This window comes from Leptodactylus fuscus, chromosome 8 (genome assembly GCF_031893055.1).
Source record: "Leptodactylus fuscus isolate aLepFus1 chromosome 8, aLepFus1.hap2, whole genome shotgun sequence".
Classification (NCBI taxonomy): domain Eukaryota; kingdom Metazoa; phylum Chordata; class Amphibia; order Anura; family Leptodactylidae; genus Leptodactylus; species Leptodactylus fuscus.
This window is the reverse complement of record NC_134272.1, coordinates 1,210,558-1,233,759: the sequence shown is the minus strand read 5'-3', so window position 1 is coordinate 1,233,759 and position 23,202 is coordinate 1,210,558. Positions and strand designations below refer to the sequence as shown.

General features: G+C 52.8%; 1 protein-coding gene across 4 annotated transcripts; it reads right to left on the bottom strand.

Annotated features, from left to right (window-relative positions):
• Positions 1–10: 10 nt before the first annotated feature.
• Positions 11–22,526, bottom strand: LOC142216228 (ras-related protein Rab-35-like). Of its 4 annotated transcripts, none has more exons than XM_075283895.1 (7): positions 22,438–22,526; positions 13,669–14,545; positions 13,472–13,522; positions 12,253–12,376; positions 12,021–12,145; positions 1,636–1,760; positions 11–428 (listed from the first exon to the last, which is right to left on the bottom strand). In XM_075283895.1, exons 2-7 carry the CDS (start codon positions 13,721–13,723, stop codon positions 303–305), a joined length of 606 nt encoding a protein of 201 aa, XP_075139996.1. In that variant the 5' UTR covers positions 13,724–14,545; positions 22,438–22,526; the 3' UTR covers positions 11–302. The 4 variants fall into 4 exon arrangements, with proteins under 4 accessions (XP_075139996.1, XP_075140000.1, XP_075139999.1 ...); XM_075283899.1 differs by lacking the exon at positions 22,438–22,526 and adding an exon at positions 22,249–22,268; XM_075283898.1 differs by lacking the exon at positions 22,438–22,526 and adding an exon at positions 22,160–22,231.
• Positions 22,527–23,202: the final 676 nt, after the last annotated feature.

Genomic DNA, 23,202 nt, shown 5'->3' with positions numbered 1-23,202 from the left:
AAAAATCTTCTTTATTAATAATATCTGTTAATTATCTGGATGCAAAAATAAGCGCAATATCCTGTACAGAGGGCGGGGCGGCAGCGGGCCTCCTGATTGGTCAGTGTCAAGCAGAGGGAATGCTGGGAAGAATAAACAAGGCAACTTGGTCCCTGGCTGGAGTCTCCACATACTACAACCCCCAATCTCCGCTCACCCTGGAATGGCGTCCGATACACCCACACGCCACGATACACCCACAGCCCCTGCCGTTCCCACAACAGTTCACTTCCAGTTATTCCAGGTGGGGCCCCCGGGGACCCTCAGCAGCACCTCTTCACGTGCGGCTTCTTCTTGGTCTTGGTGATGGTCACCACCTCGCTGGGCCGTAGCCGGGCCTGGCTCTCCTGCTTCATCCTGAGGACCAGACGGGTCACCGATAGGAACATCTGGAGACGACAGACACGTGAGCGCTACTGACCCCCATAGACACCGCGCCCCCCACACCCCCCAATAGACACAGCGGGACGGCCCCCCCCGATAGACACAGAGCGCCCCCCCCCAATAGACATGGCACCCCCCCCATAGACACAGCACCCCCACCCCCTGATAGACACAGAGCGCCCCCCTCCCCCATAGACACAGCGCCCCCCCCACCCCCCGATAGACACGTGCTCCCCCAATAGACACAGCGGGACGGCCCCCCCGATAGACACAGCGGGACGGCCCCCCCCCAATAGACACGGCACCCCCCCCCCGATAGACATGGCACCCCCCCGATAGACACAGCACCCCCACCCCCTGATAGACACAGAGCGCCCCCCCCCCCCCCCCGGTAGACACCGCGCCCCCCCTCCCCCATAGACACAGCGCCCCCCCCACCCCCCCAATAGACACAGCGGGGCGACCCCCCCCCCAGCAATAGACACGGTGCCCCCCCTGATAGACACAGAGCGCCCCACCCCCCGATAGACACGGCACCCCCCCCCCCCCCCCCCCCGATAGACACAGCGACCCCCCCAATCTATTACCCCAAGTGTCCCTCCAGTAACTACGCCTGGCACTAGACTCCCCCCTGCTGCAATGTGTGAGGGCCCCGGGGTCTGTAGGGCCGCACACTCATCATCCTTATCAGACCCAGACTCAATGGCGCCATAACAGGGCAGACACCACAGAAAACCGCCACTCCGCCTCAGCGACCAAGATACCTTACCTTTCTGGCATAGAACGCCAATTATAAATACTCGTCACAAGATGGCGGGACAGGTGTCGTCACAAGATGGCGGGACAGGTGTCGTCAGGGACACGGCGGGACAGGTGTCGTCAGGGACACGGCGGGACAGGTGTCGTCAGGGACACGGCGGGACAGGTGTCGTCAGGGACACGGCGGGACAGGTGTCGTCAGGGACACGGCGGGACAGGTGTCGTCAGGGACACGGCGGGACAGGTGTCGTCACAAGATGGCGGGACAGGTGTCGTCAGGGACACGGCGGGACAGGTGTCGTCACGGACACGGCGGGACGGCGAGATATAAAGCTGAAAGCGAGGACCCGGCTGATAACGGACTGCGGACCCCCGACCATAACACATGCAGAATGCTGCCGGGTGGGGGAGGGGCCGCCTATTTGGCCCCTCCTATAGCTCGCCTCCTCTCACCTCTTCTACGTTGCGGTTTTCCTTCGCGCTCGTCTCGTACAGTCGGACGCCCATTTGGTCACTGAATCTTTTCGCGTCCACAGTTTCCACACGTTTTCGGGAGGGGTCGTCGTCTTTATTCCCCACTGTAAACAATATGGCAGGTGAGACGGCGCAACGGAGAGACCGCAACACCAAAAAAGGGGCGAGGAAAGTGAGGGGACGGGTCAGACGATAAAATCTCCACCAATGACATCAGAGACCTCTGTAGGATAAACAAGGTGTCCTCAGGCCGCTCACAGAGGCAGTCTACTGTACAGCTCTATAGGGGCACACAGCGGCAGTCTACTGTACAGCTCTATAGGGGCACACAGAGCAGTCTACTGTACAGCTCTATAGGGGCACACAGAGGCAGTCTACTGTACAGCTCTATAGGGGCACACAGAGGCAGTCTACTGTACAGCTCTATAGGGGCACACAGCGGCAGTCTACTGTACAGCTCTATAGGGGCACACAGAGGCAGTCTACTGTACAGCTCTATAGGGGCTCACAGAGGCAGTCTACTGTACAGCTCTATAGGGGCACACAGAGGCAGTCTACTGTACAGGTCTATAGGGGCACACAGCGGCAGTCTACTGTACAGCTCTATAGGGGCACACAGAGGCAGTCTACTGTACAGCTCTATAGGGGCACGCAGAGGCAGTCTACTGTACAGCTCTATAGGGGCTCGCAGAGGCAGTCTACTGTACAGCTCTATAGGGGCTCGCAGAGGCAGTCTACTGTACAGCTCTATAGGGGCACACAGAGGCATTCTACTGTACAGCTCTATAGGGGCACACAGCGGCAGTCTACTGTACAGGTCTATAGGGGCACACAGAGGCAGTCTACTGTACAGCTCTATAGGGGCACACAGCGGCAGTCTACTGTACAGCTCTATAGGGGCACACAGAGCAGTCTACTGTACAGCTCTATAGGGGCACACAGAGGCAGTCTACTGTACAGCTCTATAGGGGCACACAGAGGCAGTCTACTGTACAGCTCTATAGGGGCACACAGCGGCAGTCTACTGTACAGCTCTATAGGGGCACACAGAGGCAGTCTACTGTACAGCTCTATAGGGGCTCACAGAGGCAGTCTACTGTACAGCTCTATAGGGGCACACAGAGGCAGTCTACTGTACAGGTCTATAGGGGCACACAGCGGCAGTCTACTGTACAGCTCTATAGGGGCACACAGAGGCAGTCTACTGTACAGCTCTATAGGGGCACGCAGAGGCAGTCTACTGTACAGCTCTATAGGGGCTCGCAGAGGCAGTCTACTGTACAGCTCTATAGGGGCTCGCAGAGGCAGTCTACTGTACAGCTCTATAGGGGCACACAGAGGCATTCTACTGTACAGCTCTATAGGGGCACACAGCGGCAGTCTACTGTACAGGTCTATAGGGGCACACAGAGGCATTCTACTGTACAGCTCTATAGGGGCTCACAGAGGCAGTCTACTGTACAGGTCTATAGGGGCACACAGAGGCACTCTACTGTACAGCTCTATAGGGGCTCACAGAGGCATTCTACTGTACAGGTCTATAGGGGCTCACAGAGGCAGTCTACTGTACAGCTCTATAGGGGCTCACAGAGGCAGTCTACTGTACAGCTCTATAGGGGCTCACAGAGGCAGTCTACTGTACAGCTCTATAGGGGCTCACAGAGGCAGTCTACTGTACAGCTCTATAGGGGCACACAGAGGCATTCTACTGTACAGCTCTATAGGGGCTCACAGAGGCAGTCTACTGTACAGGTCTATAGGGGCACACAGAGGCACTCTACTGTACAGCTCTATAGGGGCTCACAGAGGCATTCTACTGTACAGGTCTATAGGGGCTCACAGAGGCAGTCTACTGTACAGCTCTATAGGGGCTCACAGAGGCAGTCTACTGTACAGCTCTATAGGGGCTCACAGAGGCATTCTACTGTACAGCTCTATAGGGGCTCACAGAGGCAGTCTACTGTACAGCTCTATAGGGGCACACAGAGGCATTCTACTGTACAGCTCTATAGGGGCTCACAGAGGCAGTCTACTGTACAGGTCTATAGGGGCACACAGAGGCACTCTACTGTACAGCTCTATAGGGGCTCACAGAGGCAGTCTACTGTACAGGTCTATAGGGGCACACAGAGGCAGTCTACTGTACAGGTCTATAGGGGCACACAGAGGCAGTCTACTGTACAGCTCTATAGGGGCAAACAGAGGCAGTCTACTGTACAGCTCTATAGGGGCACACAGAGGCAGTCTACTGTACAGCTCTATAGGGGCTCACAGAGGCAGTCTACTGTACAGCTCTATAGGGGCTCACAGAGGCAGTCTACTGTACAGCTCTATAGGGGCTCACAGAGGCAGTCTACTGTACAGCTCTATAGGGGCTCACAGAGGCAGTCTACTGTACAGCTCTATAGGGGCACACAGAGGCAGTCTACTGTACAGCTCTATAGGGGCTCACAGAGGCAGTCTACTGTACAGCTCTATAGGGGCTCACAGAGGCAGTCTACTGTACAGCTCTATAGGGGCTCACAGAGGCAGTCTACTGTACAGCTCTATAGGGGCTCACAGCGGCAGTCTACTGTACAGCTCTATAGGGGCTCACAGAGGCAGTCTACTGTACAGGTCTATAGGGGCACGCAGAGGCAGTCTACTGTACAGCTCTATAGGGGCACGCAGAGGCAGTCTACTGTACAGGTCTATAGGGGCACGCAGAGGCAGTCTACTGTACAGCTCTATAGGGGCACGCAGAGGCAGTCTACTGTACAGCTCTATAGGGGCTCGCAGAGGCAGTCTACTGTACAGCTCTATAGGGGCACGCAGAGGCAGTCTACTGTACAGCTCTATAGGGGCACGCAGAGGCAGTCTACTGTACAGCTCTATAGGGGCTCGCAGAGGCAGTCTACTGTACAGGTCTATAGGGGCTCACAGAGGCAGTCTACTGTACAGCTCTATAGGTGCACACAGAGGCACTCTACTGTACAGCTCTATAGGGGCACACAGAGGCACTCTACTGTACAGCTCTATAGGGGCACACAGCGGCAGTCTACTGTACAGCTCTATAGGGGCACACAGAGGCAGTCTACTGTACAGCTCTATAGGTGCACACAGAGGCAGTCTACTGTACAGCTCTATAGGGGCACACAGAGGCAGTCTACTGTACAGGTCTATAGGGGCACACAGAGGCAGTCTACTGTACAGCTCTATAGGGGCACACAGAGGCAGTCTACTGTACAGCTCTATAGGGGCACACAGGCAGTCTACTGTACAGGTCTATAGGGGCACACAGAGGCAGTCTACTGTACAGCTCTATAGGTGCACACAGAGGCAGTCTACTGTACAGCTCTTTAGGTGCACACAGAGGCAGTCTACTGTACAGGTCTATAGGGGCTCACAGAGGCAGTCTACTGTACAGGTCTATAGGGGCACACAGAGGCAGTCTACTGTACAGGTCTATAGGGGCTCACAGAGGCAGTCTACTGTACAGGTCTATAGGGGCTCACAGAGGCAGTCTACTGTACAGGTCTATAGGGGCTCACAGAGGCAGTCTACTGTACAGCTCTATAGGGGCTCACAGAGGCAGTCTACTGTACAGCTCTATAGGGGCTCACAGAGGCATTCTACTGTACAGCTCTATAGGGGCTCACAGAGGCAGTCTACTGTACAGCTCTATAGGGGCTCACAGAGGCAGTCTACTGTACAGCTCTATAGGGGCACACAGAGGCAGTCTACTGTACAGCTCTATAGGGGCACACAGCGGCAGTCTACTGTACAGCTCTATAGGGGCACACAGCGGCAGTCTACTGTACAGCTCTATAGGGGCTCACAGAGGCAGTCTACTGTACAGCTCTATAGGTGCACACAGAGGCAGTCTACTGTACAGCTCTATAGGTGCACACAGAGGCAGTCTACTGTACAGCTCTATAGGGGCTCACAGAGGCAGTCTACTGTACAGCTCTATAGGGGCTCACAGAGGCAGTCTACTGTACAGCTCTATAGGGGCTCACAGAGGCAGTCTACTGTACAGCTCTATAGGAGCACAAAGAGGCAGTCTACTGTACAGCTCTATAGGGGCTCGCAGAGGCAGTCTACTGTACAGCTCTATAGGGGCTCGCAGAGGCAGTCTACTGTACAGCTCTATAGGAGCACAAAGAGGCAGTCTACTGTACAGCTCTATAGGGGCTCGCAGAGGCAGTCTACTGTACAGCTCTATAGGGGCACACAGAGGCAGTCTACTGTACAGCTCTATAGGGGCTCACAGAGGCAGTCTACTGTACAGGTCTATAGGGGCTCACAGAGGCAGTCTACTGTACAGCTCTATAGGAGCACAAAGAGGCAGTCTACTGTACAGCTCTATAGGGGCTCACAGAGGCAGTCTACTGTACAGCTCTATAGGGGCACACAGAGGCAGTCTACTGTACAGCTCTATAGGGGCTCACAGAGGCAGTCTACTGTACAGCTCTATAGGGGCTCACAGAGGCAGTCTACTGTACAGCTCTATAGGGGCTCACAGCGGCAGTCTACTGTACAGCTCTATAGGGGCTCACAGAGGCAGTCTACTGTACAGGTCTATAGGGGCACGCAGAGGCAGTCTACTGTACAGCTCTATAGGGGCACGCAGAGGCAGTCTACTGTACAGGTCTATAGGGGCACGCAGAGGCAGTCTACTGTACAGCTCTATAGGGGCACGCAGAGGCAGTCTACTGTACAGCTCTATAGGGGCTCGCAGAGGCAGTCTACTGTACAGCTCTATAGGGGCACGCAGAGGCAGTCTACTGTACAGCTCTATAGGGGCACGCAGAGGCAGTCTACTGTACAGCTCTATAGGGGCTCACAGAGGCAGTCTACTGTACAGGTCTATAGGGGCTCACAGAGGCAGTCTACTGTACAGCTCTATAGGTGCACACAGAGGCACTCTACTGTACAGCTCTATAGGGGCACACAGAGGCACTCTACTGTACAGCTCTATAGGGGCACACAGCGGCAGTCTACTGTACAGCTCTATAGGGGCACACAGAGGCAGTCTACTGTACAGCTCTATAGGTGCACACAGAGGCAGTCTACTGTACAGCTCTATAGGGGCACACAGAGGCAGTCTACTGTACAGGTCTATAGGGGCACACAGAGGCAGTCTACTGTACAGCTCTATAGGGGCACACAGAGGCAGTCTACTGTACAGGTCTATAGGGGCACACAGGCAGTCTACTGTACAGGTCTATAGGGGCACACAGAGGCAGTCTACTGTACAGCTCTATAGGTGCACACAGAGGCAGTCTACTGTACAGCTCTTTAGGTGCACACAGAGGCAGTCTACTGTACAGGTCTATAGGGGCTCACAGAGGCAGTCTACTGTACAGGTCTATAGGGGCACACAGAGGCAGTCTACTGTACAGGTCTATAGGGGCTCACAGAGGCAGTCTACTGTACAGGTCTATAGGGGCTCACAGAGGCAGTCTACTGTACAGGTCTATAGGGGCTCACAGAGGCAGTCTACTGTACAGCTCTATAGGGGCTCACAGAGGCAGTCTACTGTACAGCTCTATAGGGGCTCACAGAGGCATTCTACTGTACAGCTCTATAGGGGCTCACAGAGGCAGTCTACTGTACAGCTCTATAGGGGCTCACAGAGGCAGTCTACTGTACAGCTCTATAGGGGCACACAGAGGCAGTCTACTGTACAGCTCTATAGGGGCACACAGCGGCAGTCTACTGTACAGCTCTATAGGGGCACACAGCGGCAGTCTACTGTACAGCTCTATAGGGGCTCACAGAGGCAGTCTACTGTACAGCTCTATAGGTGCACACAGAGGCAGTCTACTGTACAGCTCTATAGGGGCTCACAGAGGCAGTCTACTGTACAGCTCTATAGGGGCTCACAGAGGCATTCTACTGTACAGGTCTATAGGGGCACACAGAGGCAGTCTACTGTACAGCTCTATAGGGGCTCACAGAGGCAGTCTACTGTACAGCTCTATAGGGGCACACAGAGGCAGTCTACTGTACAGCTCTATAGGGGCTCACAGAGGCAGTCTACTGTACAGCTCTATAGGGGCTCACAGAGGCAGTCTACTGTACAGCTCTATAGGGGCTCACAGAGGCAGTGTACTGTACAGCTCTATAGGGGCTCACAGAGGCAGTCTACTGTACAGCTCTATAGGGGCTCACAGAGGCATTCTACTGTACAGGTCTATAGGGGCACACAGAGGCAGTCTACTGTACAGCTCTATAGGGGCTCACAGAGGCAGTCTACTGTACAGCTCTATAGGGGCACACAGAGGCAGTCTACTGTACAGCTCTATAGGGGCACACAGAGGCAGTCTACTGTACAGCTCTATAGGGGCTCACAGAGGCAGTCTACTGTACAGCTCTATAGGGGCACACAGAGGCAGTCTACTGTACAGCTCTATAGGGGCTCACAGAGGCAGTCTACTGTACAGCTCTATAGGGGCACACAGAGGCAGTCTACTGTACAGCTCTATAGGGGCTCACAGAGGCAGTCTACTGTACAGCTCTATAGGGGCACACAGAGGCAGTCTACTGTACAGCTCTATAGGGGCTCACATAGGCAGTCTACTGTACAGCTCTATAGGGGCACACAGAGGCAGTCTACTGTACAGCTCTATAGGGGCACACAGAGGCAGTCTACTGTACAGCTCTATAGGGGCACGCAGAGGCAGTCTACTGTACAGCTCTATAGGGGCTCGCAGAGGCAGTCTACTGTACAGCTCTATAGGGTCACGTAGAGGCAGTCTACTGTACAGCTCTATAGGGGCTCGCAGAGGCAGTCTACTGTACAGCTCTATAGGGGCTCGCAGAGGCAGTCTACAGTACAGCTCTATAGGGGCACGCAGAGGCAGTCTACTGTACAGCTCTATAGGGGCACGCAGAGGCAGTCTACTGTACAGCTCTATAGGGGCACGCAGAGGCAGTCTACTGTACAGCTCTATAGGGGCACGCAGAGGCAGTCTACTGTACAGCTCTATAGGGGCACGCAGAGGCAGTCTACTGTACAGCTCTATAGGGGCTCGCAGAGGCAGTCTACTGTACAGCTCTATAGGGGCACACAGAGGCAGTCTACTGTACAGCTCTATAGGGGCACACAGAGGCAGTCTACTGTACAGCTCTATAGGGGCTCACAGAGGCAGTTTACTGTACAGCTCTATAGGGGCACGCAGAGGCAGTCTACTGTACAGCTCTATAGGGGCACGCAGAGGCAGTCTACTGTACAGCTCTATAGGGGCTCGCAGAGGCAGTCTACTGTACAGCTCTATAGGGGCACGCAGAAGCAGTCTACTGTACAGGTCTATAGGGGCTCGCAGAGGCAGTCTACTGTACAGCTCTATAGGGGCTCGCAGAGGCAGTCTACTGTACAGCTCTATAGGGGCTCGCAGAGGCAGTCTACTGTACAGCTCTATAGGGGCACGCAGAGGCAGTCTACTGTATAGCTCTATAGGGGCACGCAGAGGCAGTCTACTGTACAGCTCTATAGGGGCACGCAGAGGCAGTCTACTGTACAGCTCTATAGGGGCACGCAGAGGCAGTCTACTGTACAGCTCTATAGGGGCACGCAGAGGCAGTCTACTGTACAGCTCTATAGGGGCTCACAGAGGCAGTCTACTGTACAGCTCTATAGGGGCTCACAGAGGCAGTCTACTGTACAGCTCTATAGGGGCACACAGAGGCACTCTACTGTACAGCTCTATAGGGGCACGCAGAGGCAGTCTACTGTACAGCTCTATAGGGGCTCGCAGAGGCAGTCTACTGTACAGCTCTATAGGGGCTCGCAGAGGCAGTCTACTGTACAGCTCTATAGGGGCACACAGAGGCAGTCTACTGTACAGCTCTATTGGGGCTCACAGAGGCACTCTACTGTACAGCTCTATAGGGGCACACAGAGGCACTCTACTGTACAGCTCTATAGGGGCTCACAGAGGCAGTCTACTGTACAGCTCTATAGGGGCTCACAGAGGCAGTCTACTGTACAGGTCTATAGGGGCTCACAGAGGCAGTCTACTGTACAGCTCTATAGGGGCACACAGAGGCAGTCTACTGTACAGCTCTATAGGGGCACACAGAGGCAGTCTACTGTACAGCTCTATAGGGGCACACAGAGGCAGTCTACTGTACAGCTCTATAGGGGCACACAGAGGCAGTCTACTGTACAGCTCTATAGGGGCACACAGAGGCAGTCTACTGTACAGCTCTATAGGGGCTCACAGAGGCAGTCTACTGTACAGCTTTATAGGGGCACACAGAGGCAGTCTACTGTACAGCTCTATAGGGGCACACAGGCAGTCTACTGTACAGCTCTATAGGGGCACGCAGAGGCAGTCTACTGTACAGCTCTATAGGGGCACGCAGAGGCAGTCTACTGTACAGCTCTATAGGGGCACGCAGAGGCAGTCTACTGTACAGCTCTATAGGGGCTCACAGAGGCAGTCTACTGTACAGCTCTATAGGGGCACACAGAGGCAGTCTACTGTACAGGCCTATAGGGGCTCGCAGAGGCAGTCTACTGTACAGCTCTATAGGGGCACGCAGAGGCAGTCTACTGTACAGCTCTATAGGGGCTCACAGAGGCAGTCTACTGTACAGCTCTATAGGGGCTCACAGAGGCAGTCTACTGTACAGCTCTATAGGGGCACACAGAGGCACTCTACTGTACAGCTCTATAGGGGCACGCAGAGGCAGTCTACTGTACAGCTCTATAGGGGCTCGCAGAGGCAGTCTACTGTACAGCTCTATAGGGGCTCGCAGAGGCAGTCTACTGTACAGCTCTATAGGGGCACACAGAGGCAGTCTACTGTACAGCTCTATTGGGGCTCACAGAGGCACTCTACTGTACAGCTCTATAGGGGCACACAGAGGCACTCTACTGTACAGCTCTATAGGGGCTCACAGAGGCAGTCTACTGTACAGCTCTATAGGGGCTCACAGAGGCAGTCTACTGTACAGGTCTATAGGGGCTCACAGAGGCAGTCTACTGTACAGCTCTATAGGGGCACACAGAGGCAGTCTACTGTACAGCTCTATAGGGGCACACAGAGGCAGTCTACTGTACAGCTCTATAGGGGCACACAGAGGCAGTCTACTGTACAGCTCTATAGGGGCACACAGAGGCAGTCTACTGTACAGCTCTATAGGGGCACACAGAGGCAGTCTACTGTACAGCTCTATAGGGGCTCACAGAGGCAGTCTACTGTACAGCTTTATAGGGGCACACAGAGGCAGTCTACTGTACAGCTCTATAGGGGCACACAGGCAGTCTACTGTACAGCTCTATAGGGGCACGCAGAGGCAGTCTACTGTACAGCTCTATAGGGGCACGCAGAGGCAGTCTACTGTACAGCTCTATAGGGGCACACAGAGGCAGTCTACTGTACAGCTCTATAGGGGCTCACAGAGGCAGTCTACTGTACAGCTCTATAGGGGCACACAGAGGCAGTCTACTGTACAGCTCTATAGGGGCACACAGAGGCAGTCTACTGTACAGCTCTAAAGGGGCTCACAGAGGCAGTCTACTGTACAGCTCTATAGGGGCTCACAGAGGCAGTCTACTGTACAGCTCTATAGGGGCACGCAGAGGCAGTCTACTGTACAGCTCTATAGGGGCACACAGAGGCAGTCTACTGTACAGCTCTATAGGGGCTCACAGAGGCAGTCTACTGTACAGCTCTATAGGGGCTCACAGAGGCAGTCTACTGTACAGCTCTATAGGGGCACGCAGAGGCAGTCTACTGTACAGCTCTATAGGGGCTCACAGAGGCAATCTACTATACACCTCTAAAGGGACACACAGATGCTTGCAGCAGTAATACACTACAATAATCCCCAAGGCATTTCTTCAGACTCCCATCCTCCTCCATTTCTGTAAGATGCCCCCCAGCTCCTCAGAGTACCCGATGCACGTGGGGTTAGGGTTACCAGGACGAGCAGTTATTATGTCAGTCTGCCGGAGCTTTGGCCCCTTTTCACGCTAAAGCCCAACTTGCAGAAAGAAAAAAAAAAGTGACTTTCACAACTATCATACAAGACCTGATAGATCCCCCTCCCCACAGTGCGATAGTAGTGCGAGACAATCCCTACTGAACCTGCCCCACCACACGCCCCCCATTATCCAATAGAAGAGGGAGGGTCTCAGACAGAAGGAGAAGCTGGAGGCCACAGAATAAGGGGAGGACGGGAATCAGAGGCCAAAGATTATAAAGGAGGGCTCCGGGTACTTAAACTCTGCATTTATGTGAACCGACATCCAGAAGTTCAGGAAACTAGCGAAGTGCAAGGGGAACAATGCTGCAGAGCATGCCCGATCCGGTGCCCAGGACTGGTGACTGCACCCACAATGCCCGCACCCCAGACTGTGGAGCACTCACCCAGCACGGTGCACACAGAGTCACAATTCTGACTTATCTCGTGCAGCCAGCGCTTGACATTCACAAAGGATTCTGGGTTGGTGACATCATAAACGACAATGACGCCATGTGTGTTCCGGTAATACCTGAGGAAAATCACATTATAGAGATTGAGTCATCATCAAGCGCCCCCATCAGTCTACACCGTCCCCACCACATTCTACCACCAGAGACTCCCCTGTATATTGCTTACGTTGACGTGATTGTCCGAAACCTCTCCTGACCGGCAGTGTCCCAGATCTGCAGCTTTACCCGTTCCCCATCAAGAACAAGGGTCCGGATCTTAAAGTCCACTCCAATTGTTGTTATATAGCTTCCTGCAAGATCCCGAAGAGAACAACGTCATGGACGGAGTACAATGGAGGGTACAAAACTGAGGCAAGAGAACGGGAAAGGGCGAGGAGGAGATTAGACCAAAGCAGAGGAAAGGGAAAGGGCCGAGGGGAAGAAGCCGAAGAAGGGGAAAGGGCAGAGGAGAAGAAGCCGAAGAAGGGGAAAGGGCCGAGGGGAAGAAGCCGAAGAAGGGGAAAGGGCCGAGGAGAAGAAGCCGAAGAAGGGGAAAGGGCAGAGGAGAAGAAGCCGAAGAAGGGGAAAGGGCCGAGGGGAAGAAGCCGAAGAAGGGGAAAGGGCCGAGGGGAAGAAGCTGAAGAAGGGGAAAGGGCCGAGGGGAAGAAGCCGAAGAAGGGGAAAGGGCCGAGGGGAAGAAGCCGAAGAAGGGGAAAGGGCCGAGGGGAAGAAGCCGAAGAAGGGGAAAGGGCCGAGGGGAAGAAGCCGAAGAAGGGGAAAGGGCCGAGGGGAAGAAGCCGAAGAAGGGGAAAGGGCAGAGGAGAAGAAGCTGAGGCAAGAGCAAGGGGAAGGGCCGAGGGGAAGAAGCCGAAGAAGGGGAAAGCCAAAGAAGGGGAAAGGGTGGAGGAGAAGAAGCCGAGGCAAGAGCAAGGGGAAGGGCCAAGGGGAAAGGGCGGAGGAGGAGAAGCGGAAGAAGGGGAAAGGGCCGAGGGGAAGAAGCCGAAGAAGGGGAAAGGGCCGAGGAGAAGAAGCCGAGGCAAGAGCAAGGGGAAGGGCCGAGGGGAAGAAGCCGAAGAAGGGGAAAGGGCAGAGGAGAAGAAGCCGAAGAAGGGGAAAGGGCCGAGGAGAAGAAGCCGAAGAAGGGGAAAGGGCCGAGGAGAAGAAGCCGAGGCAAGAGCAAGGGGAAGGGCCGAGGGGAAGAAGCCGAAGAAGGGGAAAGGGCCGAGGAGAAGAAGCCGAAGAAAGGGAAAGGGTGGAGGAGAAGAAGCTGAAGAAGGGGAAAGAGCGGAGGAGAAGAAAGACCGAGGTAAGAGCAAAGGAAAGATGTAGGAGATGAGACTGATTGAAGGGAAAGGGCACAAGACCAAGTGGGACACAAGGCCGGTTACCCAGGAGGGGACACTCACCAGAGAAGGAGTTATCAGAGAATCTCAGGAGGAGGCTGCTCTTCCCCACACCTGTGAGATAAGACACAGCCAACCTTACTCATGAGCCTCCAGTAACACAAGGTGAAATCTCAGATTGACAATTACACGTCCATCATGTATGTAACGGTGGGAGGTCCCACCATGATTGGGGCAGCGAAGACCCCTCCTGCACTTACCAGAGTCTCCGATTAGCAGAAGCTTGAATAAATGGTCGTAGTCCTTGGCTGCCATCTTCCCGACCACACTGAGTCCACCAGCGTCCTAGCCAGGCTAGATTATGGGGTCACAGAATTTTATGTTCCACTCTGGAGCCACAACAATATGTCTGACGTCAGACTGGTCTCTGCCTCACCACCTCTGAGGTCTCTCACTGCCGTCTCCTCGCTGGTCACAGGATGTCTCTCTCAAATGTGAACAGACTTTATAGACACAAACAAAAATCCATTTTCCTATTGCCTTTCTCTTTCACCGTCAGTCTCTTTGTTACTTCAGACTGTCTGCAGTCTTTTCCTCTCTCTCTCACAGGCTGTCTCCTCCGGCAGGCTGTCTCTGTGTCTCTCTCTCTTGCAGGCTGTCTCTGTGTCTCTCTCTCTCGCAGGCTGTCTCTGTGGCTCTCTCTCTCGCAGGCTGTCTCTGTGGCTCTCTCTCTCGCAGGCTGTCTCTGTGGCTCTCTCTCTCGCAGGCTGTCTCTGTGGCTCTCTCTCGCAGGCTGTCTCTGTGGCTCTCTCTCGCAGGCTGTCTCTGTGGCTCTCTCTCGCAGGCTCTCTCTGTGGCTCTCTCTCGCAGGCTCTCTCTGTGGCTCTCTCTCGCAGGCTGTCTCTGTGGCTCTCTCTCGCAGGCTGTCTCTGTGGCTCTCTCTCGCAGGCTCTCTCTGTGGCTCTCTCTCGCAGGCTCTCTGTGGCTCTCTCTCGCAGGCTGTCTCTGTGGCTCTCTCTTGCAGTCTGTCTCCGTGGCTCTCTCTCAGGCTGTCTCTGCGGTCTCTCTGGCAGCTGTCTCTCCCTGGTCTCTGTTGCTGTTTTCACTGAATTCAGGGGAAGGAAATCCCAGCTCTTCCTGTACACGGAGAGAAAACACAGCGTCCTCTCAGCTCTGCGCCCCGCCTGACACCGCTCATATAATGGGGAGCGGACCTGAGGGGGACAGGTTTAGGGTCCGCAGATCTGATGCCCGAGGGTCTATTCCCCAAAACCCAGCATAACCCAAAGAGCCCTTCAATCCCTTTACAACAAGTGAGCGAGCGGCAGAACAGGAGTCTCAGACACAAGAGAATCACCCGAGACATGATTGTTAGCGGAGAAGAAGTCCCTAAAATCAAGTACAACTCCCATCATCCACAAGTCAGACAGATCCCCAACATTACCTGCACATCTCCCATCATACCCAGATGTCAGGAAGATCTGATAGGAGGATCACCTATAATCAGAGGAGATCTCCATGTACACTGAGGAGGATCAGCTATAATCCGAGGAGATCTCCATGTACCCTGAGGAGGATCACCTATAATCAGAGGAGATCTCCATGTACCCTGAAGGAGGATCACCTATAACCAGAGGAGATCTCCATGTACCCTGAAGGAGGATCACCTATAATCAGAGGAGATCTCCATGTACCCTGAGGAGGATCATCTATAATCAGAGGAGATCTCCATGTACACTGAGGAGGAGGATCACCTATAATCAGAGGAGATCTCCATGTACCCTGAAGGAGGATCACCTATAATCAGAGGAGATCTCCATGTACCCTGAGGAGGAGGATCACCTATAACCAGAGGAGATCTCCATGTACCCTGAAGGAGGATCACCTATAACCAGAGGAGATCTCCATGTACCCTGAAGGAGGATCACCTATAACCAGAGGAGATCTCCATGTACCCTGAAGGAGGATCACCTATAATCAGAGGAGATCTCCATGTACCCTGAGGAGGATCATCTATAATCAGAGGAGATCTCCATGTACACTGAGGAGGAGGATCACCTATAATCAGAGGAGATCTCCATGTACCCTGAAGGATCACCTATAATCAGAGGAGATCTCCATGTACCCTGAGGAGGAGGATCACCTATAACCAGAGGAGATCTCCATGTACCCTGAAGGAGGATCACCTATAACCAGAGGAGATCTCCATGTACCCTGAAGGAGGATCACCTATAACCAGAGGAGATCTCCATGTACCCTGAAGGAGGATCACCTATAATCAGAGGAGATCTCCATGTACCCTGAAGGAGGATCACCTATAATCAGAGGAGATCTCCATGTACCCTGAGGAGGAGGATCACCTATAATCAGAGGAGATCTCCATGTACCCTGAGGAGGAGGATCACCTATAACCAGAGGAGATCTCCATGTACCCTGAGGAGGAGGATCACCTATAACCAGAGGAGATCTCCATGTACCCTGAAGGAGGATCACCTATAACCAGAGGAGATCTCCATGAACCCTGAAGGAGGAGGATCACCTATAACCAGAGGAGATCTCCATGTACCCTGAAGGAGGATCACCTATAATCAGAGGAGATCTCCATGTACCCTGAGGAGGAGGATCACCTATAACCAGAGGAGATCTCCATGTACCCTGAAGGAGGATCACCTATAACCAGAGGAGATCTCCATGTACCCTGAAGGAGGATCACCTATAATCAGAGGAGATCTCCATGTACCCTGAGGAGGATCACCTATAATCAGAGGAGATCTCCATGTACCCTGAAGGAGGATCACCTATAATCAGAGGAGATCTCCATGTACCCTGAGGAGTAGGATCACCTATAATCAGAGGAGATCTCCATGTACCCTGAAGGAGGATCACCTATAATCAGAGGAGATCTCCATGTACCCTGAAGGAGGATCACCTATAATCAGAGGAGATCTCCATGTACACTGAGGAGGAGGATCACCTATAATCAGAGGAGATCTCCATGTACACTGAGGAGGAGGATCACCTATAATCAGAGGAGATCTCCATGTACCCTGAGGAGGAGGATCACCTATAATCAGAGGAGATCTCCATGTACCCTGAGGAGTAGGATCACCTATAATCAGAGGAGATCTCCATGTACCCTGAAGGAGGATCACCTATAATCAGAGGAGATCTCCATGTACCCTGAAGGAGGATCACCTATAATCAGAGGAGATCTCCATGTACACTGAGGAGGAGGATCACCTATAATCAGAGGAGATCTCCATGTACCCTGAGGAGGAGGATCACCTATAATCAGAGGAGATCTCCATGTACCCTGAGGAGTAGGATCACCTATAATCAGAGGAGATCTCCATGTACCCTGAAGGAGGATCACCTATAATCAGAGGAGATCTCCATGTACCCTGAAGGAGGATCACCTATAATCAGAGATCTCCATGTACCCTGAAGGAGGATCACCTATAATCAGAGGAGATCTCCATGTACCCTGAAGGAGGATCACCTATAATCAGAGGAGATCTCCATGTACACTGAGGAGGAGGATCACCTATAATCAGAGGAGATCTCCATGTACACTGAGGAGGAGGATCACCTATAATCAGAGGAGATCTCCATGTACACTGAGGAGGAGGATCACCTATAATCAGAGGGGATCTCCATGTACCCTGAAGGAGGATCACCTATAATCAGAGGAGATCTCCATGTACACTGAGGAGGAGGATCACCTATAATCAGAGGAGATCTCCATGTACACTGAGGAGGAGGATCACCTATAATCAGAGGAGATCTCCATGTACACTGAGGAGGAGGATCACCTATAATCAGAGGAGATCTCCATGTACCCTGAAGGAGGATCACCTATAATCAGAGGAGATCTCCATGTATACTGAGGAGGAGGATCACCTATAATCAGAGGGGATCTCCATGTACCCTGAGGAGGAGGATCACCTATAATCAGAGGAGATCTCCATGTACACCGAGGAGGTAGATCACCTATAATCAGAGGAGATCTCCATGTACACTGAGGAGGAGGATCACCTATAATCAGAGGAGATCTCCATGTACCCTGAAGGAGGATCACCTATAATCAGAGGAGATCTCCATGTACACTGAGGAGGAGGATCACCTATAATCAGAGAAGATCTCCATGTACACTGAGGAGGAGGATCACCTATAATCAGAGGAGATCTCCATGTACCCTGAGGAGGAGGATCACCTATAATCAGAGGAGATCTCCATGTACCCTGAAGGAGGATCACCTATAATCAGAGGAGATCTCCATGTACCCTGAAGGAGGATCACCTATAATCAGAGGAGATCTCCATGTACCTTGGATGAGGATCATCTATAATCAGAGGAGATCTCCATGTACACTGAGGAGGAGGATCACCTATAATCAGAGGGGATCTCCATGTACCCTGAAGGAGGATCACCTATAATCAGAGGAGATCTCCATGTACCCTGAAGGAGGATCACCTATAATCAGAGGAGATCTCCATGTACCCTGAGGAGGAGGATCACCTATAATCAGAGGAGATCTCCATGTACACTGAGGAGGAGGATCACCTATAACCAGAGGAGATCTCCATGTACCCTGAAGGAGGATCACCTATAATCAGAGGAGATCTCCATGTATACTGAGGAGGAGGATCACCTATAATCAGAGGGGATCTCCATGTACCCTGAGGAGGAGGATCACCTATAATCAGAGGAGATCTCCATGTACACTGAGGAGGAGGATCACCTATAATCAGAGGAGATCTCCATGTACACTGAGGAGGAGGATCACCTATAATCAGAGGAGATCTCCATGTACACTGAGGAGGAGGATCACCTATAATCCGAGGAGATCTCCATGCACCCTGAAGGAGGATCACCTATAATCAGAGGAGATCTCCATGTACACTGAGGAGGAGGATCACCTATAATCAGAGAAGATCTCCATGTACACTGAGGAGGAGGATCACCTATAATCAGAGGAGATCTCCATGTACCCTGAAGGAGGATCACCTATAATCAGAGGAGATCTCCATGTACACTGAGGAGGAGGATCACCTATAATCAGAGGAGATCTCCATGTACCCTGAAGGAGGATCACCTATAATCAGAGGAGATCTCCATGTACCTTGGATGAGGATCATCTATAATCAGAGGAGATCTCCATGTACACTGAGGAGGAGGATCACCTATAATCAGAGGGGATCTCCATGTACCCTGAAGGAGGATCACCTATAATCAGAGGAGATCTCCATGTACCCTGAAGGAGGATCACCTATAATCAGAGGAGATCTCCATGTACCCTGAAGGAGGATCATCTATAATCAGAGTAGATCTCCATGTACCCTGAAGGAGGATCACCTATAATCTGAGGAGATCTCCATGTATACCAGAGGAGGATTACCTATAATCAGAGGAGATCTCCATGTACCCTGAAGGAGGATCACCTATAATCAGAGGAGATCTCCATGTACCCTGAAGGAGGATCACCTATAATCAGAGGAGATCTCCATGTACACTGAGGAGGAGGATCACCTATAATCAGAGGAGATCTCCATGTACCCTGAAGCAGGATCACCTATAATCTGAGGAGATCTCCATGTACCTTGGATGAGGATCATCTATAATCAAAGGAGATCTCCATGTACCCTGAAGGAGGATCACCTATAATCAGAGGAGATCTCCATGTACACTGAGGAGGATCACCTATAATCAGAGGAGATCTCCATGTACACTGAGGAGGAGGATCACCTATAATCAGAGGAGATCTCCATGTACACTGAGGAGGAGGATCACCTATAATCAGAGGAGATCTCCATGTACCCTGAAGCAGGATCACCTATAATCTGAGGAGATCTCCATGTACCTTGGATGAGGATCATCTATAATCAAAGGAGATCTCCATGTACACTGAGGAGGAGGATCACCTATAATCAGAGGAGATCTCCATGTACACTGAGGAGGAGGATCACCTATAATCAGAGGAGATCTCCATGTACACTGAGGAGGAGGATCACCTATAATCAGAGGAGATCTCCATGTACACTGAGGAGGAGGATCACCTATAATCAGAGGAGATCTCCATGTACACTGAGGAGGAGGATCACCTATAATCAGAGGAGATCTCCATGTACACTGAGGAGGAGGATCACCTATAATCAGAGGAGATCTCCATGTACACTGAGGAGGAGGATCACCTATAATCAGAGGAGATCTCCATGTACACTGAGGAGGAGGATCACCTATAATCAGAGGAGATCTCCATGTACACTGAGGAGGAGGATCACCTATAATCAGAGGGGATCTCCATGTACACTGAGGAGGAGGATCACCTATAATCAGAGGGGATCTCCATGTACCCTGAAGGAGGATCACCTATAATCAGAGGAGATCTCCATGTACCCTGAAGGAGGATCACCTATAATCTGAGGAGATCTCCATGTACCCTGAAGGAGGATCACCTATAATCAGAGGAGATCTCCATGTACCCTGAAGGAGGATCACCTATAATCTGAGGAGATCTCCATGTACCTTGGATGAGGATCATCTATAATCAAAGGAGATCTCCATGTATACTGAGGAGGAGGATCATCTATAATCAGAGGAGATCTCCATGTACACTGAGGAGGAGGATCATCTATAATCAGAGGAGATCTCCATGTACACTGAGGAGGAGGATCACCTATAATCAGAGGAGATCTCCATGTACACTGAGGAGGAGGATCACCTATAATCAGAGGAGATCTCCATGTACCCTGAAGCAGGATCACCTATAATCTGAGGAGATCTCCATGTACCTTGGATGAGGATCATCTATAATCAAAGGAGATCTCCATGTACCCTGAAGGAGGATCACCTATAATCAGAGGAGATCTCCATGTACCCTGAAGGAGGATCACCTATAATCAGAGGAGATCTCCATGTACCCTGAAGGAGGATCACCTATAATCAGAGGAGATCTCCATGTACACTGAGGAGGAGGATCACCTATAATCAGAGGAGATCTCCATGTACACTGAGGAGGATCACCTATAATCAGAGGAGATCTCCATGTACACTGAGGAGGAGGATCACCTATAATCAGAGGAGATCTCCATGTACACTGAGGAGGAGGATCACCTATAATCAGAGGAGATCTCCATGTACACTGAGGAGGATCACCTATAATCAGAGGAGATCTCCATGTACACTGAGGAGGAGGATCACCTATAATCAGAGGAGATCTCCATGTACACTGAGGAGGATCACCTATAATCAGAGGAGATCTCCATGTACACTGAGGAGGATCACCTATAATCAGAGGAGATCTCCATGTACACTGAGGAGGATCACCTATAATCAGAGGAGATCTCCATGTACACTGAGGAGGATCACCTATAATCAGAGGAGATCTCCATGTACACTGAGGAGGAGGATCACCTATAATCAGAGGAGATCTCCATGTACACTGAGGAGGATCACCTATAATCAGAGGAGATCTCCATGTACACTGAGGAGGATCACCTATAATCAGAGGAGATCTCCATGTACCCTGAGGAGGAGGATCACCTATAATCAGAGGAGATCTCCATGTACCCTGAGGAGGAGGATCACCTATAATCAGAGGAGATCTCCATGTACACTGAGGAGGAGGATCACCTATAATCAGAGGAGATCTCCATGTACACTGAGGAGGAGGATCACCTATAATCAGAGGAGATCTCCATGTACACTGAGGAGGAGGATCACCTATAATCAGAGGGGATCTCCATGTACACTGAGGAGGAGGATCACCTATAATCAGAGGAGATCTCCATGTACACTGAGGAGGAGGATCACCTATAATCAGAGGAGATCTCCATGTACACTGAGGAGGAGGATCACCTATAATCAGAGGAGATCTCCATGTACACTGAGGAGGAGGATCACCTATAATCAGAGGAGATCTCCATGTACACTGAGGAGGAGGATCACCTATAATCAGAGGAGATCTCCATGTACACTGAGGAGGATCACCTATAATCAGAGGAGATCTCCATGTACCCTGAGGAGGAGGATCACCTATAATCAGAGGAGATCTCCATGTACCCTGAGGAGGAGGATCACCTATAATCAGAGGAGATCTCCATGTACACTGAGGAGGAGGATCACCTATAATCAGAGGAGATCTCCATGTACACTGAGGAGGAGGATCACCTATAATCAGAGGAGATCTCCATGTATACTGAGGAGGAGGATCACCTATAATCAGAGGGGATCTCCATGTACACTGAGGAGGAGGATCACCTATAATCAGAGGAGATCTCCATGTACACTGAGGAGGAGGATCACCTATAATCAGAGGAGATCTCTATGTACACTGAGGAGGAGGATCACCTATAATCAGAGGAGATCTCTATGTACACTGAGGAGGAGGATCACCTATAATCAGAGGGGATCTCCATGTACACTGAGGAGGAGGATCACCTATAAGCAGTGTCTCCCGGTCCTCTGCCCCCCTTACCTCCCGGTGTCTCCCGGTCCTCTGCCCCCTCACCTCCCGGTCCTCTGCCCCCTTACCTCCCGGTGTCTCCCGGTCCTCTGCCCCCTCACCTCCCGGTCCTCTGCCCCCCTTACCTCCCGGTGTCTCCCGGTCCTCTGCCCCCTCACCTCCCGGTCCTCTGCCCCCTTACCTCCCGGTGTCTCCCGGTCCTATGCCCCCCGGTCCTATGCCCCCCTTACCTCCCGGTGTCTCCCGGTCCTCTGCCCCCTCACCTCCCGGTCCTCTGCCCCCCTTACCTCCCGGTGTCTCCCGGTCCTCTGCCCCCTTACCTCCCGGTGTCTCCCGGTCTCCGGCCCCCTCACCTCCCGGTCCTCTGCCCCCTTACCTCCCGGTGTCTCCTGGTCTTCTGCCCCCTTATCTCCCGGTCTCCGGCCCCTCACCTCCCGGTCCTCTGCCCCCTTACCTCCCGGTGTCTCCTGGTCTTCTGCCCCCTTATCTCCCGGTCTCCGGCCCCTCACCTCCCGGTCTTCTGCCCCCTTATCTCCCGGTGTCTCCCGGTCTCCGGCCCCCTCACCTCCCGGTCTCCTCCTCTTCCTCTCCTCTTGTCTCCTCCCCGGACAGTCCGCCACTAATCTCCTCATGTCTGCCCGGCCGCTGACCCCGGATGTCCCTCAGCGCAGCCACAACTCCCGCCCGGACCATATCCGCCATCTCCCGGTACCGCCTCCAAAATAACCCCCGAACAAGGAGAGAAGAGCCGGCTTACTATAGTGTGTATTAGGGTATAAGCTGGAGGGGCAGTGAGATAGTCAGGACCTAGAAGTACCGGGGTGCGCAGGCCCCAATAATAAGCTGGAGAGGGCCGATCACCTGGAGGTGCTGCACTGTAAGGGCCACAGCGGGCTCTACCTGCTCAGGAGGCTGAGGGTCTGTGGGGTCCGGGGGCCACTTCTTAGGGTCTGTGGGGTCCGGGGGCCACTTCTTAGGGTCTGTGGGGTCCGGGGGCCACTTCTTAGGGTCTGTGGGGTCCGGGGGCCACTTCTTAGGGTCTGTGGGGTTCGGGGGCCACTTCTTAGGGTCTGTGGGGTCCGGGGGCCACTTCTTAGGGTCTGTGGGGTCCGGGGGCCACTTCTTAGGGTCTGTGGGGTCCGGGGGCCACTTCTTAGGGCCTGTGGGGTCCGGGGGCCACTTCTTAGGGCCTGTGGGGTCCGGGGGCCACTTCTTAGGGCCTGTGGGGTCCGGGGGCCACTTCTTAGGGTCTGTGGGGTCCGGGGGCCACTTCTTAGGGCCTGTGGGGTCCGGGGGCCACTTCTTAGGGCCTTTTCCATCTTCTCCGGAG